The 17,096-nt window shown below is 43.0% G+C and overlaps 1 protein-coding gene across 1 annotated transcript in view; it reads right to left on the reverse strand.

Moving 5' to 3' along the window:
* The window catches only part of SH3BP5 (SH3 domain binding protein 5), a 51,222-nt gene that overhangs the window by 9,577 nt on the left and 24,549 nt on the right, over window positions 1–17,096 (reverse strand). Inside the window, exon 4 of the mRNA XM_063124741.1 lies at window positions 1,330–1,494. Coding sequence (XP_062980811.1) covers window positions 1,330–1,494 — 165 coding nt within the window. The remainder of the gene's footprint in view (window positions 1–1,329; window positions 1,495–17,096) is intronic.

Here is a 17,096-nt window from a genome sequence, read left to right on the forward strand (position 1 = left end):
CCTGACTACAATTCCAACGATGATATGAAAATGAAAAACAATAAAGGGAGACTTCTGTGTAAAAACAACAACAACTCAAAGTCAAAGAGAGACAATAATTTTGCCTTTGGAAGTTGTTATGGAGCCTTCAAGAAGAAAGGCAGTTCTTGACTTCATCTTAACTGGTGCCCAGGAGCTGAATATGTATTAACAAATAACTTGAAAGCAGTGGCCGTAATACTATAAAATTTGACGTAATGCAAGTGGAAAATTACCCAGGAGTTTCAACAGGCTCTTTTAATTTCAAAGGCTAATATTTCTCAAAAATAAAATAGTTAAGGAAGCCATGTGGTATTTATTGAACCATACAGCCTTGAGTACTCTAGGTTCAAAATCCGTAAAAGACTCCTTTGGGCCCCATTACTCTCTCATGAATGCTCAGTGGAGTTCTCTTCATACATTTGTGTGTCATATGCATACAGAAAGGGCACTCAGGAGAGAAGCAGTCTGTGTGACTGATCTACGAGTATGCAATTCCTTTCTGATGGAACACTGCCAAAGTCAGACCCTGAGTATCTTTTAGAAGCTATGTTGTTCTGGGGGCTTTGGGGGTGAGGGTTAAAGCTGTTAGAGGATTTGGGGTTTTCTAATTTGATTGTGCTTTGGTACTGCATACATCATTTGGCTGGCATTGGCACAGCACTGCCTAGGGGTGCAGAAGTGGGATTGATGACCTTTTGTTCTCATCCGTTATCCTACATTCCTGTTCACACATGTATTCATCATCACATAGTAACAGCAGCATCATGGTGACTTGTGAATGAGCCATCACAGATCAAACACCACATCCAGAAGTTTCATATCACCTAGAAACACAAAACACATCCCACTTGACATATTACACTAGAAGTTGGGGAAGAACATAAGAACCTAAGAAGTGCCCTGATGCTGGATCAGACCCAGGGTCCATCTAGTCCAGCACTCTGTTCACACAGCGGCCGACCAGCCATCGGCCAGGGACCAACAAGCAGGACATGGTGCAACAGCACCCTCCCACCCATGTTCCTCAACAACTGGTGCACACAGGATTACTGCCTCAAATACTGGAGACAGCACACAACCATCAGGGCTAGTATCCACTGATAGAGTGAGAACAAGTTATGCTTCTTCCTTCCCAACTTGCATAATGCAGCTGTCACTGAAGTAAAATACATGGCACACATGTTCTATAAGATGATCAATTCCATATCCCTGCAAATAGAGTCCAAGAATTTTTAGCTTCCTGTTTTCCAGATGAAATCTGAAAGGAACGTAACAACTTTTCCAAGAAGGGCCAGGAGGAGATCTTACCCTTTGAGTGGCATGGTTGAGCATCTCTTGCCAGGCAGAATCAAATTGACGCTTGTCATCTTCTAGCAGCCTCTGTTCTGCAAGGGAAATGGTCTCCTTGGCAGCCCGTAGTACCTCAGTAGCTCTCTGGAAATCCTGTGTTGCCTTCTGAGCTTCCAACTGTGCCTAAGGTGAGAAATGCATTAATTTAGCACAAACGAATCCCAGTGCATTTATGGAAAGGAGAGAAATGGAGGAATCCTGGTGTTTAAGGTTCAGCCTAATTATTCCTTATTGGGTTTTGATTGTTGCTTGCACATCTATTAATTGTACCCTTAAAATGCCATCAATGGGCAAGATTAATTAATCCAAATTTAACATTAAGCACCACCATATGCAAATTAAGGGAATTATTTCTACAGGATTCATCCAGGTACAAAACGGCAGACAGTTCTTTTCTTATTCAGACTCATAAGACCTCCGCAAGTTAAACCGCGCAAAGACAGTCATTCTACCAGTGCATACGGCCAACACAAGGAAAATGCAGACATGTGGAAGTGTTTCCAGCACCTTCCGTATGGCAAACGAGCCCGAGGAAACACTTGTTTTGACAAAGTGGGGAGGGGCTATATATTTCTAAATGAAAAACAAGCAATTTCCACTTAAATTTTTTTAAACACACACAAAATAGTACAGAGAAACCGATTGTAGTTTTTTTGCTAAAATTAAAAAAGGCCTTAGAAACATAGAAAACTATTCTGTGCAGTTTTCTGTCCAGCTTTACCCATGCAAATGCTTCTGTCATCAAATAATATAAAACACTAGTCAAGGTCGTTTTTTCTTTTTCCCACCATTCAAACTGTGCCTAAGAAACATGCTGTTTTCTTCAGCATTGTTGTTCAAAGGTCATCCATAAGCATCAGATCCATCCAGTCAACCCTGTGATGTATTTGCTTGACTTTTGACTCTTTACCCTCAGGTCGTAAGAGCTGGCAGAAGCCTGAAGCATTATAAACCATTTGGAAGGGTTGCATATTAGCAGATAAAATGTCCTGCCAGCCCCCAGTGCAAATTCTCTGCTGAAGAGCTCGGCCGGAGCAGGCTGGCTTGAAACAGCTGAAAGAAAGCAGCCTTGGCATTCAGAAACTTCTCTGCCAGTTGTGTTCCTGTAATGAATAAATGTATGCTAGGCCTTGTAAATCCGTTTGGCTAGATAAGGGCCGTTTCTACACCTGCCTTTTTTCCAGGGATCCTCCCAGGATCATCCCTGTGCATGCAAATGACACACAGGGGATCCCGGGAGCAGACAGGGACGATCCCTCCATTTTCCTGGGATAATTCTTAGGTGTAGAAAGGGCCTAGGTATTTAAATGGCCCATCAGTCCAGCCTTGAATTACAATCATCATATAATCCTTAGACAAGGATTAGTTATGTGACTTAAGAGCTGGGGGTTGTCAACTGGCCAGCTGGGCCTGCTCAAGGTTTTTGAGGGCCCTTGGGCAAGACACCTTCAGTGGGCCCCCTCCCGCCCCCATTGAACAAGCTGCTATTGTTCCTCATCCTCGTTCTCATTATTGCTATCACTTCCTTATTTGACAGGCAGAGAACCAGTGAGTAAGTCCGCAATGGCATCCATTGTTCCTCCTTCTCACCACCACCATTGTCTGGGCCAGAGGATGACCAAGCAGGTTGTAATGGTGAAGTGTGTGTATGTGTGTGTGGGGGGGGGAGGTTCCTATCAGTGGGCCCTGCAGGGGTGTGGGCCCTCAGCAGGCACCCAACCACACTTACACCAGCCCTCTAATCAGGAACAAGAGCTTAGCAATTATGATATATTTGCTTTCAGGCCAGTTTTCAGAAAAGCAAGGGGCAATACAGGTCCCTTCCCTGCCCCTATTCACTTTACAGGATTCTTACATATGCAGCCAGGGCTATTACAAGGCAGCTGCTAGACAGCCATATACCCTCTAGCTAAAGAGAACACTTTCTTTCCCCATCCTAGATATGAGCAGATTCAAGCTATGGATGGAAGGCAGGAAAGGGGCTAAGATAGGGTGACCGTATGAAAAGGAGGACCGGGCTCCTGTATCTTTAACAGTTGCATAGAAAAGGGAATTTCAGCAGGTGTCATTTGTATATATGGAGAACCTGGTGAAATTCCCTCTTCATCACAACAGTTGAAGTGCAGGAGCTATACTAGAGTGACCAGATTTAAAAGAGGGCAGGGCACCTGCAGCTTTAACTGTTGTGATGAAGAGAGAATTTCACCAGATTCTCCATATATACAAATGAAACCTGCTGAAATTCCCTTTTCAATACAACTGTTAAAGATACAAGGGCCCTGTCCTCCTTTTCATATGGTCACCCTAGCTAAGATAAAAATAAGAAATCCATGAACAAAGCCTTAACTATACATAAACACACTGAGATCCATTGATAATTAATAGACAGCTGACTTTTGTCACCTAGTCCTACACCCTACGTAAAAGCAAAGAAATAGTCATACCCATTTATATCTCAAATTTGGGTTTTCTTTGGTGTTACTCCATATATTTTTCTGCTTCAAAACAATTCTTCTGCCCCAGATACTTATTCTATTCTTAGATGATACTGTCATTCTAATATTATTCTCAAAGTTGAGTTTCCCATCGTATTTCTCTGTGTCCAATTCAAATAATTCCTTCCTTCTGCTCCTGTCTGAATTACACGGCCTGCTATCTACTATGCGGTGTTTAGCACATATACACTATCCTCAAGGGGATGGCAAGTAGATGCAGGTTTAGCCCACATAATGATCAGTCATTCTGCTGTAAGAGGTGTCATCCTTTCCAATCAGTTTTATGAACGCTCTGAGTTACATAAGATCTGTGCAACAGAAAATATAAAAAGCCATCATAAAAGTATTCTACTTCCTCTTTTCGTTTCCAAGTTAGAATACCCAACACACCAGCACATTTATTTATTTATTTATTTATTACATTTCTACACCGCCCAATAACTGAAGCTCTCTGGGCGGTTCACATTAGCATTTATGTACAGTCGTAATGCAATATAAGCTTCCTTTGGTTTAAGTGACTATTAATAATATATTACCACAGCTTCTCAGCAAGCATCAGATCTCCAATGCATGAAGTCTGCCTTCTTAATTTGTAATGTATTTTGCTGCAATGACCACATTGGGAGCCAGCTGTTCCATCTGCCACATCTATAAAAGCCAAGGTATCCTGCATCTTGATCGCACTTCAGCATGTCCAAGAGACAGATTAACTGAGAGCATGACCACATAGATGCCACAGGGCAGGATTGGGCTAGTCCCTACTCACATTTTGGAGATGGTGACAGAAATGTAAACGAAGGGCTCTCTTGACCCACCCCTACTATAAGAAACTGTGAGGCCAGCTCTAAATTGCTTCATTTTTTTAAAAAAAAAAACCCAGTATTTTTCTTATTCATTTTTAAGGGTTGGACCCAAGATCTGCCTTTCGCAAGAGGAAGCACTCCACCCAAAGAAGATCCCGCAACTTGATGTTTCGGGATCCCCCTCCCCCTACACACACACCACAGTCCACCCAATTCAGCAGGATCTGCTGGCTCTCTACGTAGCATTTTCAGGGGGCTGAAGGAGCTGCCATGGGAAGGAGGGGGAGAGGAAGTCCACTTCTGGCAGCGCAGTGGATCCAGTGTGACTCTGGATCCAACCTTAAGTGACTGTTTTGCAAAATAATTAACAGCTTGAGGCTAGACTGGCAAAGGAAAAGACATTTTGTAGGATTTTGTCAAGGTCATGTGTTCACTTACATTGTCAAGCCGTGTTGCTATGAAACCAAGCAGAGTCAGAACAACTTATTTTAGTGCATGAACCTTTCCTTATCTCTTATTAGGAAACTGGAGCTGCTTTTGATTTCCTTTTTTTAATCTTCCACTCTCTGGGTTGGATCTAGGTTTAGTCATACTTAAAGAAGACCCATTGAAATCAATGGGACTTTAGTCATGATTAGTGAGATCAGTCCCACTGATTTCACTAGGTTTACTCCAAGGATGCCTAAGTCTGGATCCAAACCTCTCCCTACACATAGCAAGATTTTGTTTCCAACCCACACATTTCCTCAGCTCTCTTACAATTAACCTGAAAATCAAGCTATGAATCTATTATCTGCTGACCTTATGCTTGAATGTCCTGTCTTGTCTTAGAGCAACTCTGCCAGAAAGGCCAATATTGTCCTCACAATACAGACAATGAGCATGGTTAACTTCCCCACCTGATGGCTCTTCCTTCACAGTTTTGCCATCTCCTGAAAAGTTAACTATTCTGTCCTCACTGGTAGCCTCAACTCTTGGTGTAAGTGATCAACTCTGATGTCACAGCAGACATGTTTTTGCTGGCCAATTAGCTGCCTACCACAGGGACATCAAACCTGCTGAATCATAGGGCCCTGCAAAGCTTCAGCCACGTAACTCATAGGCAGTGGGGGAAGTCTCTGATTTCAAAGTTCCAAAGTGAACAATCTACATAAAATTAAATCACTAAAGAAACATTGCTTACATGCCACAGACTTACATTTGTATATCGCAACACAATCTTTTTTCAGGCTTTCTGAATGGGGATAGAAGCAATGCATGGAGGAAACTGGATCATGTCCTGGTCATGCCCCTGATCTCCATATGTTGATTGGCTCTCTGTGCCCAGAGCCAACACACATACAGTTTGTATGCACGTAGGCTTTAAAAATGTGATTGGAGACCCAAGTCTCTGATCACACAGAGAGCTTTTCTACACAAGACATGTATTGTGCGTTCATGATTCCTTACTCATGTTTGTTTACGGGCTCTTTGTAGGACTTTTGTTTTTTTCAGAACACTTTCCCATTTTTTATTTTTTTTAGAACGGGTGAAAATGGGCAATGATCTTAGCACAGGGGAAATGACATTCTTTCTTCTCGTGTAATTGCAATATTCCACTATAGCACAACTCCACCTATAGGTTACATACCAGAAAAGCAAGAAAGGAAATCTATTTGTTTAGAGCTCAGATCTCAAGGCTGTGACTAAACAAGAAAGCCTCGCGTAAAAAAGCCCAGACAGCACCGAAGCATATACAAGTTGCTCATGTGTTGGAGAGAGACAGTCAACAGGTGGAGACAGCAGGCACAATGCCATTCTTGCTCTGTGCATCCATTCTACACCTATTAAGAACACCTGAATTGGTTAGAACACCTACAGTTGATTAGTTTGGTACCTCTGACAAGGAACAGTCAGATAGTAATGACTGTTGTAATGAATTTGCTATAGTAAGGCATATTCAGGGGCACTGAGGGCAGCAAAAAAACATCACTTTGCTGCCACTATTAAATCTTCAATTTGCCGCCCAATTTGCCAGGCACTTCCAGAACAAAATCTTTTGCATCTGCCAGGACTTAGACTCCAGTTGTTATAGCAGGTGAATCTAGTGAGGTGTCCAGAGTACAGGCTTGTTCTGTAATCTTGGATGAGTTTCAGTAGGTACAGCTCGAGGATGTTGACAAGGTGCTTAGACAGGTCCGCGCGACCACCTCTGTACTGGATCCTTGCCCCTCTTGGCTAATAAAAGCTAGTAGGGATGGAACAGCCAGCTGGGCCAAGGAGGTGATTAATGCCTCTCTACGAGAGGGAGTGGTCCCAGACTGTCTGAAAGAGGCGGTAGTGAGACCACTCCTGAAGAAAACTTCCTTGGACCCGGAAAATCTTAGTAACTACAGGCCGGTAGCAAATGTTCCATTCCTGGGCAAGTTCCTTGAGCGGGTGGTTGCGGGCCAGCTCCAGGCACTCTTGGATGAGACTGATTATCTGGATCCATTTCAGTCGGGCTTCAGGCCTGGTTTTGGCACGGAAACAGCCTTGTTCGCCCTGTATGATGACCTATGTCAGGAGAAAGACAGGAGAGGGAGTGTGACTCTGTTGATTCTCCTCGACCTCTCAGTGGCTTTTGATACCATTGACCATGGTATCCTTCTGGGATGACTTGCTGAGCTGGGAGTGGGAGGTACTGCTTTGCAGTGGTTCCGCTCTTATTTGGCGGGTCAGAACATTACTCGGCCCCATGGACTCTCAAGTATGGGGTCCCGCAGGGGTTGGTTTTGTCCCCCATGTTGTTTAACATTTACATGAAGCCGCTGGGTGCGGTCATCCGGAGCTTTGGAGTGTGCTGTCATCAGTATGCTGATGACACACAGCTCTATTTCTCCTTTTCATCTTCAGCAGGAGAGGCTGTGGATGTGTTGAACCGCCTGGCTGCGACAATGGACTGGATGAGGGCTAACAAACTGAAACTCAATCCAAACAAGACTGTGATGCTGTTAGTAGGTGATTCCGCTGACAGGATGGGGGGTGTTCTACCGGTTCTGGATGGGATTGCACTCATCCTGAAGGAGTAGGTTCGTAGCTTGGGGGTTCTTTTAGATCCATCATTGTCACTTGAGGCTCAGGTGACCTCAATGGCACGGAGTGCCTTCTACAAACTCTGGTTGGTGGCCCAGCTACGCCCCTATCTAGACAGGGATAACCTGGCTTCAGTTGTCCACGCTCTGGTAACCTCCAAGTTAGATTACTGCAATGCACTCTACGTAGGGCTGCCTTTGAAGACGGTTCGGAAGCTGCAGCTCGTGCAAAATACAGCGGCCAGAGTGATTTCAGGAACCAGAAGGTTCGACCATATTACACCTGCTCTGGTCTGCTTGCACTGGCTGCCTGTATGTTTCCGAGCCCAATTCAAGGTGCTGGTTTTGACCTATAAAGCCTTACACGGCTTGGGACCACAATACCTGACGGAACGCCTCTCCCGACATGAATATACCCGGTCACTACGTTCAACATCTAAGGTCCTCCTCCGGGTGCCTACTCTGAGAGAGGCTCAGAGTGTGGCAACGAGGGACAGGGCCTTTTCGGTGGTGGCCCCCAGACTATGGAATGATCTCCCTCATAAGGCTCGCCTGGTGCCAACGCTGCTATCTTTCCGGCGCCAGGTTAAGGCTTTCCTCTTTGCCCAGGCATATGGCAGCACATCTTAATCACCCACATGTTCAGTTTTTTAACGGTTTTTAATGCTTTATGTGTGTATGTTCTGTGTTTTAGAATTTTAAATTTTGTATACTCATTTTAATCTTAATTTTAGAATTTCTGTAAACTGCCCTGAGAGACCTGGCTATGGGAGCGGTATATAAGTGCAATAAATAAATAGCTGCCCCTGCTTTTCAAAAAGGAAACGATAAAGGCCTAGAAATGGAGGGTTGCCTAAGATCACCCAGTGAGCTTATGGTAGAACTGAGATTTGAATCAAGGATTTTTCTGAGCTTTACTACCACCTGTGTCTCGTCAGTGTGAACTCAAGGTTCTGCAAGGAGTAATGTTCCCATTATAATCTGTACCCAGAGAATTCTTGGGATGCAAACGCAAATTAACAAACTAATAATCTTTTGTGCCAAGGAGAATCTCTGATTGATAACAAGAGTAGCTAATCAGTCAGCAAAAGCAAAAAAGCACAGCAGTTAATCAGTGGCTGCTATCTGGGAACAACCACCATCACCACTTGTTTTCACCTCTCTAAGATTTCTCTTTTAGGGAGATATTACATGACACAATCATTTAAAGTTGCCTTTTTAAGTGCTTTTTTATGTTAAGTTATTTGAGATTGCCTGGTTGAACTTTCAGCATGCTCAGCGTGAACTATTTCTTCCCCGTAGCATAAATATTGCATACTCGCAGCGTACAAGGTCTTGAATGGCCTAGTTTATGACAGTATTTTCCCTATTTTGATGAAATATCTTGGGGTGTTATTGTTCAAGGAGCTAAGGATGCCACAGTCTTTACCTGACCTTTACAAAATATAGTGAGAGGAGGGACTATGTGGAATGCGGTACACTGCAATATAAACAGAAGTATGACGGGCAACAAATGGAACACCATTCAACAGCTTGTGCTTTAGCACAAGTTGATCAAAGCTATTTCAAGTTGATCAAAGCCATTTCAAGTGTATTAATAGCAGCAAAGTGCCAAAGAATGGGTTCGGATAATCACACTAAGGAAACAAGGCATCGTGGCTTCTCCCCTCCCACCCTGCATGCAACCACAATTTGCATAATTTCCCATGAAATTATGGCATGTCGTCAGAACCTGGTGTGTGGCATGGTGGGAGTGGCTTCATACCCACCCTACAACCCATGACTTTCAGTAGGAATTGTAGAGTGGGTACAAAGATACCCCAGCTGTGCCATGAGCTGGGTTCGGACGACATGCCAACCTGCACTGCATCGCAGGGAATTATACAAATGGTGACCATGTGCACATTATACACAGGGACCGGGGGGATGGGGGGGTGAGAAGTTGCAATGACTTCTTTTCCTATCACAATCATCCGAACATCCCCAAAGACTTGGAAGACAATACCATTTTACTTTGAATAAGCCACATCTGGGAACATATTTTTTAGTACCATGGATCTGACCATAGTTTCCCCAAACTAAAAAACTACAAGTGTGACCCAACTTTTGGCAGCCAGTTCACTGATTGCACCTGAATACAAATATAGTTACACCCCCACGGGGGAACTAGAGGTAGGCATGCTTTAGGCTTGCAAGATCTATTTTAGATTCCACTAGATCTGTGATTTGTCTTCTGCCTGGCCCATACTAAACCATTAAATTTAGTCCCCTTCAATCTTCTTCCTCCGTTACCCAAAGGCTAGCATAAATACTTTGTGATTATTGTCAAACTGTCACATAAATTACACTCTTTGTTGGAATTATGTATAGTCTGTATGGCTTTTCCACACAAGCTACATCAACATCTAAATGACAAACAAGGCAGCAGAAGGAACCACCCAAGGCAGTAAAACTGAATTCAGAAGTCTCCATAGAGATATAGTAAATGTGTCACAGAAGACTCATGAAATGGCGCAGTAAGAGCAAACACCATCTCCTAGCGGCACATCTGTGCAGAACCAAAACACAGCAATTTCAGCTGCCTCTTCCCTCCTTCCACTAGATGGGGGAACAGTAATAGCTGGTCAAGAACTGGCTCTGCAAATGAGGAGTTGCGCAACAAGCATGTCAAGATTAAACATCAAGACACTAATCAGAACTATAAAGTCCTGAAAGTAAATCTACTAAGCATCACCCGGCAGGTGTGAACTTCATTTTGCAATCACAATAATAGTAGCAAATATGTTATTTGCCTTTACTACTGAAGCACAAAGCATATCGCAATGCAGATGCCTAGGTGTAATTGGCCTAGCCCTGCCCATTTCACTGAAATCATTTTTTTTTGGGGGGGGGGGGGAATACCCAGTGAATCAGATCCATATTTCAGCCTCAAAGCAGCTCCTAGTGTGCTTTAGTCTCAGGGACTCCTTCCATATGGCAAGGGGACAGGAGAATGTCATCAGCCACAGCCACCTCCCTGAGAAGCCAACAGCATCAGGCCTTGCCTCTACCTGGACTGTCATCCAGCAGCCGTTCAATCAGGCTGTAGAAGAGAGACAAAGAGGAAAAACTGGGGCCGCTGCATCAGCTCAAAGACAAACAGTGCTTGGCAGCTCCTCCTCCCCATGAGCTGTTTCCATTCCAGCTGATTCTGATAAGACCAGCAACTTCCAGCAGCATGACCAGCATTACATCAGCATTACAGCCGCTTGTTATAAGATCCGTGTTACAGTAAGAACTGGTGTCTGAATATTCTTGTTTTCTTCGTCCCTTGCCAACGCTTTTTCTTTTTCTATTCTTGTCCTGAGGGCAGGGATGATGATTTGTAAGAGCCTCTGGGAGCCTTTCTGGCTAAAGAGAGGGTTTAAGTCCACTATACACAAACACATACATACATACACACACACACAGAGGGAGGGACAAACACACACACACACACACACACACTCTTTCCGCTACATCTATGCAGAAACATGCAGTGTTCAAAGAGGGCCTAGGTCCCAAGGTATTTGACAACAAGGGCTCCCTAACCCTTCCCCCAACACAGAGACACTGGCAAAGAGGAAATAGAAACTTGGAAAAGTGAACACCAGGATCCCATCTCACTATGCAAAGTACTGTTGGAGTACCCATGCTCAACCTTTCAAGAGATCAACCAACCATCGGTGAATGATTACTTTAGCCTTTGGATGAAAGAAGAACATGAGGTTCTGAAGGTTGGAAATAGTGGCAACTGTACAAAGCAGCTGAAAAGAATGTGATTTCTTTTTACAGACAGCAATACTACCAATGAGTTCTAGCTGGCAGCAGGTGTGCAGAGGTGTTAAAAACTGAGCCATTTTGGGAACAAAAACAACTGATACACACACACACACACACACACACACACACACACACACACACACACACACACACACTCTTAGCAGAACCAAGACACTGAATGGGTTGTTTGTTGAACTGTGGGAAGCGTGTTGCACCCAGGTCATTTTCCGCAGGGTGTCTTGTTCACCGTGCAGTGTAGCTTGTTTTTCTCAAACAAGCCACCTTGAGAACCTACGATTAACAACCCACGCTGCATGGTTAACAAGCCGCCCCATGGAAAATGTCCTGGGTTCAGACAACATACTAACCCACGGTTCAACAAACAACCCATGGTTCAACAAAAACCTACACTCAACCACTGAGTGTGGGTTAATGTGTTGTGTGAACAGCCCTATATTGTGTGGATTTTTCCTAATTCACAGTTTCCTTGGAATCCTAACCTGTTTCATAACACGTGAAATTATCATGGGGGATGCCCCAGGAGCAATTGATCTTTTTTTGTGGGGGGGGGGAACTAAATATTATTTATCACAAACCATTAAAAGCACTGCAACTCTAGTACACCAGGATAATGAAAACCTAACTTCTCTAAATAAAGTAACAATAGCAAAATCTTATTCAAGAACCAATTGTCTTCACAAGGGCAGCTAGTACACTAATGAATGTTAAAAAAAAAAATCCTAACGAGAGCTGGAATTGCCTAAGACAATCTTTCCCAGAAACAGCAGTTCAGAGGTTACTTATGCAAGCCTTATCACAACTGACAGGAGGCAGAGGCTATCCATTTAAAGCTATAAGCGAGGAACAAATGCTTGTTTACATTTCAGTGCCCAATACAATACACATTTATCATTTCCATGGTAAACCCTGCCTTATCAACATGCTTCCATCAGCAGTAATAGGTTTTTGGATCCTCCCACACACAAAGATGGGCATGTTTATGTGAAATTATCTTTAAACACAGTGCACAAAACAGGAATGCTATACGTACTTGTTAGTGGTCCTGACAAATATGACTGTTCTCAGCCTTAAAGACCTACCCAATATATCCCCACCTACACCTATAAAGCTTATTTCCATCTGTGGATTCTACTAATCATGAATAAAAAGGAGACACTGTCATGGACAAATTAAAAACTCTACATTAAAGAGAAGGAGAGATGGGAACTAGGATTCATTTGATTCTTGGACAAACTAGCCTTGTAGAGTAGAACAAAAAGTATTTCCTATATTACTCAAGTCAATCCTGAACATCTGGCAACCTATGTCATCATACACAAGTCATGTCACATGGCCATTTCCATGCCACATAGCTCACAATCTTGGACACAGCCAAGGATGTGGGAGTCCCATTCTTACCCTCACCCGTAACAGTGGGTGGGAAGCTAGCCAGCCTTACAGTTTTAGAATTAGATGTATGGTTTGTGGTTATTTGAAATACTGTTTTGGAGAAGCCTGTTAATTAACAATTCCTTTGATTGCTGCATTCATATAAGCATAATTCTTACATAAATGCCAAAGGTGGCTTTGGGGAGTTTGACAAAAGTGCATATGTGGGTGGTTGTTGATTTAAAAAAAAAGGAAAGGAAACTTTTTATTTCTAAAGGAAACAACTGCTGCTGTTTTTATTGGAATCTATCATTTTGTTTGGCTGAATGACTGGGAAAACTGAAGCCAGATGCATAGAGTTAAGATAGATGCCAGGTCAAATAATCAAAACCTTCAGTAGCCATTTAAGCTACCTGTGACTCATGATTAAATGTCTGTTTGCTAGATGCCCTTTATTTTCACGGGAATGCCCATTTTTTCAGAGCACTCCAGTTCTGAAACATTTGTTACTTTTGGAATACTCCAACATTACTAAAGTCCAGTTCTATAAATGCCCAGTTGACAAGAACAGTAATACATTTCTAATCCAAATGTAACACATTCGGGGCCCATCAAGTCTACTACAACAATAATGACTACCATGACTATTACTAGTACAACTATTAATACTACTAATACTAAGCATTTATTACAGCACTTCAGAGCACTTTGCTAACATACATCGGCCCCTTTCAGACTACATGCTAAACCATGCTGCTTAACCACAAAATGGTTAATGGAATTCATTGGCCTTGTACAGTCAACACACTAAACCATGCTGCTTAACCACAAAATGGTTATGCATGGTTAAGCAGCATGGCTTAGCGTGTTGTCTGAACGGGGCCATCATCTCAGTAATCTTTACAACAGCTCTGTAAAATGGCCCTGTATTATCACTACCATATTGTGGGGGGAAATTGTTAGGGCTGACTGAGCATGACTTACCCATCTAATGAGGTCAATGTAACAGTGTGACTCAAATTAAGGGCATCCCACTACTTTGCCACTATAATACTCTAGCTCTCAAACCATCTGAAAAACACTTTCTTGGAAGTAAATTCCAATAAAAAATCAAAAAGATGTAAGTAAATTCGTATAGGTAGAGAATTTAAAAAAGAGTATCAGAACCAATTTCATCATACCATTTTGTCTTTCAGCAAAAGTCCCATGGATATGCCCACAACCACATTTCATCCAAATGCATCATTCATGTCAATGGGCTAAATCCAATTATAATCCAAGTTCCATGTTAACAATGGTATTTGTTGCTTTGCATCCCATTGTTCCTCTAAGTAGTTCAGTGAGGGATTTTAGTGACACAACAGGTCTGTGAGGTCTTCCTCTGAGCCAGGAACTTGCCCAAAGCCACCATTTCAAGAATAGGTTACATGCATACATTCAAAGGAAGAACCCTAAGAGTTGCGATATTTTCTGCATCTCCTAAACGTCAGATTAAGGTGGGCATTTACACATTGCCTAAAAAAGAGAAAACATATCACTGAAAATGAGCTCCCTAGAGAGGTTCGCCTAGCACCTATGCTATACTATTCCCGGCACTATGTGAAGACCTTTTTATTTTTCCAGTATTTTAGCATTTTACCATCCTAGTCTTTTAACTCTGCTGTTTTAAATTTGTATTTTAAATCTCTGCATTGCCGTTCAATTTTATTCTGGTTGTACTTTTATATTGTGGTTTTAAGCTTCCGTATTTTTTATTTTGCACTGTACTTTATGGTTTTAATTTTTGTGAACCGCCCAGACAGCTTCGGCTATTGGGCAATATAGGAATGAATGAATGGAAGGAAGGAAGAGCATGTGTTTCTTAGGCCATCTCCTACCTTCTCTAAACCTCAGAGCCAATGAAGAAACCTCAGTGTCAAGCGGCATCATATTCCACACAAGTTCAAAGAGCAAAGCAAGGCTCAATGGCCACATCAGAAGTCTCTGGCATGGGCACTTATGACTTCTCTGCTTGGAACAAGATATTTATACACTGCATAGCAAGCCGATTCAGAAACTCAAGGGAGTTTCAGAAGTAATTTGAGGTGCCACAAAGGATTGCTGCTCTTCGAAAGCTAATGCCCAAGTGAATGTGCAAAGGACAACACCCATGTAATTGTAAATAGACATGCCAGTAAGTAAGTCCCACTGAACTCACAGATGCTACTGCTGAGTACTCGGACATGTCTAAAGCCTTTGGACATGTCTAAAGAAACCCTTTAAAAGTGTTCTTTTAAAATAAAATAAAGAGCAATGGTATGATTATTTTGATTAACAACAGCATGCTGTTTATACACTCCACTTTAAAGCCTATGAAATCCAACCTGTTGAGGCTGAAATATGATAGGAAATGTCACATTCAGCTTTGAGAGTAAAATATAGTGTGGGTAGTCACCTTGCGTTGACTCCACAAATAACTCAAACCGTTGGTGTGAAAGATTTCTTTTCCCAAGCCAAGCAAACATCCACCTCAGAAAATCAACACCACCACTGCTCTGGTTACTAAATTCCACAGTTTAGGACCAGGAAGCCATTTCACTCCCTTCAGCAGTTTTTTATCAGGTCATATTTCCGTTCTTCCTAGAATTCAACACTGAGCTGGAGTTAGATTTATACAAAGTCCCCCAAGGAGGAAGTGGACACTGTTTTGAAATGAGGCGAAAACCCTGTTTTTTAGGCCGTCAAGCAAGCTCCAAGTACGTTTGATGTCATGCTTCCACACTTTCCCCAAGAAGGTGGAAGGAGGGGGGGTACCCAAGATTTAATGCTGTTTCTTCATGAAAATGAAGTAACCTCTGAGGAGAAAGGTTGCTCTGAAGTGCAGGCCAAGAGGGAATAATAAATCATGGAGAGGTCATGGGAGCGAAAGGGCCAAGATGGAGGCACTTGAAGCTTACAGTGTACTTTACATCACAGCCTACTCGCAGCAGCCGTGTCCGATTTAAGGATAGCTCTCTCTTGTTGGCAAGAGTGGGAGAAGCAGGCTCCTAGCTTACAACATTATGCAGCAATCTAAGAAGCTGTGATTATAGAAAGGAAAAATTTGCCTGAGAAAGGCAAGGCCAGAATCCACAATGACGGGCTACGCAGCAGAGTGCTAATAAAATGGAGGGCTCTGTTGCAGTGCTATGATTGACCCTGATGTATTAAAAGTGAGCTTTTTCTCTGGCTGGCTCCTTTCAAAGTTACCTGCAAGCGTAACGTTCTTACATCCCACGTTCTTACATCCCAGGCTTTAGGTAGCCCTGTGGTTGAAGCAATTATTGGCTGCTGCTAGGAATAGGACATTTTTTAGTAGCAGTACATCCATTTGTTGAGCTCACTCCCAAGGAAGAGATGTGTCAAGTCTGCTCCGGTGAATTTTTTTAAGCAATTCAGAGTTTTAATGGGCTTTCCTTTAATGTGTTTAATACTACACTGTAAGGTGGCTTTGGAACTGGAAGGGCTATATCACGGATATGTATTTAAACAGAAATATAAAACACCATCACTAAATCCCACTCTTCCTTGGGAAAGCTTCAATCTGTTTACATAGGGCTCCCATACCTGCTTCACTTCAACTATGCTAGAGCACTGAATGGCCTGGCAGCATTCATCCACAGCTTTTCCCTTATGACACAATACACAATGGTCAAAAGCCCCAATTGTGACTACGGCCGTGTCAACACCAGCCGTTTAGTCCAGGATAATATTGAGGAAGTCCCTACAGGGCTACACAACGCACAGCTGATCCCGCTGGGATCTCGGCTCCACCATTCAGTTATTCAGGAAGATCGTTGATTGGTTTTGTAGCAGTTTTTTCGGCTCTCTCACTACAATCCTGAAGTCCGTGGCTGGTGCGACCCCCACTTTGTGAAGCTGTTGCTGTTCAGCATGAGCTCCTGGCTCAGCGAACAGCCAACCCGCTGTGAGGGGCATGGGCATGGGTGTATTTCATCGCAGGGTGTTTTTTTAAAAACAAAACACAAATATATCTCTGTGCAACAGCGCATTTTCAACAGAGTACCTATCCCCCCCCCTGTGTTGCTACATGTCTGCATTGGTGCACATCTCTCAGGAGTTATTAAAAAAAAAATCCGTGCCCTGTACCCAATCTGCCTAGTCCAGCCCACTTCTGCCAATACACATTCAGAACCACCGTCACA

The sequence above is a fragment of the Elgaria multicarinata genome, chromosome 1 (genome assembly GCF_023053635.1).
Source record: "Elgaria multicarinata webbii isolate HBS135686 ecotype San Diego chromosome 1, rElgMul1.1.pri, whole genome shotgun sequence".
Taxonomy (NCBI): Eukaryota; Metazoa; Chordata; class Lepidosauria; order Squamata; family Anguidae; genus Elgaria; species Elgaria multicarinata.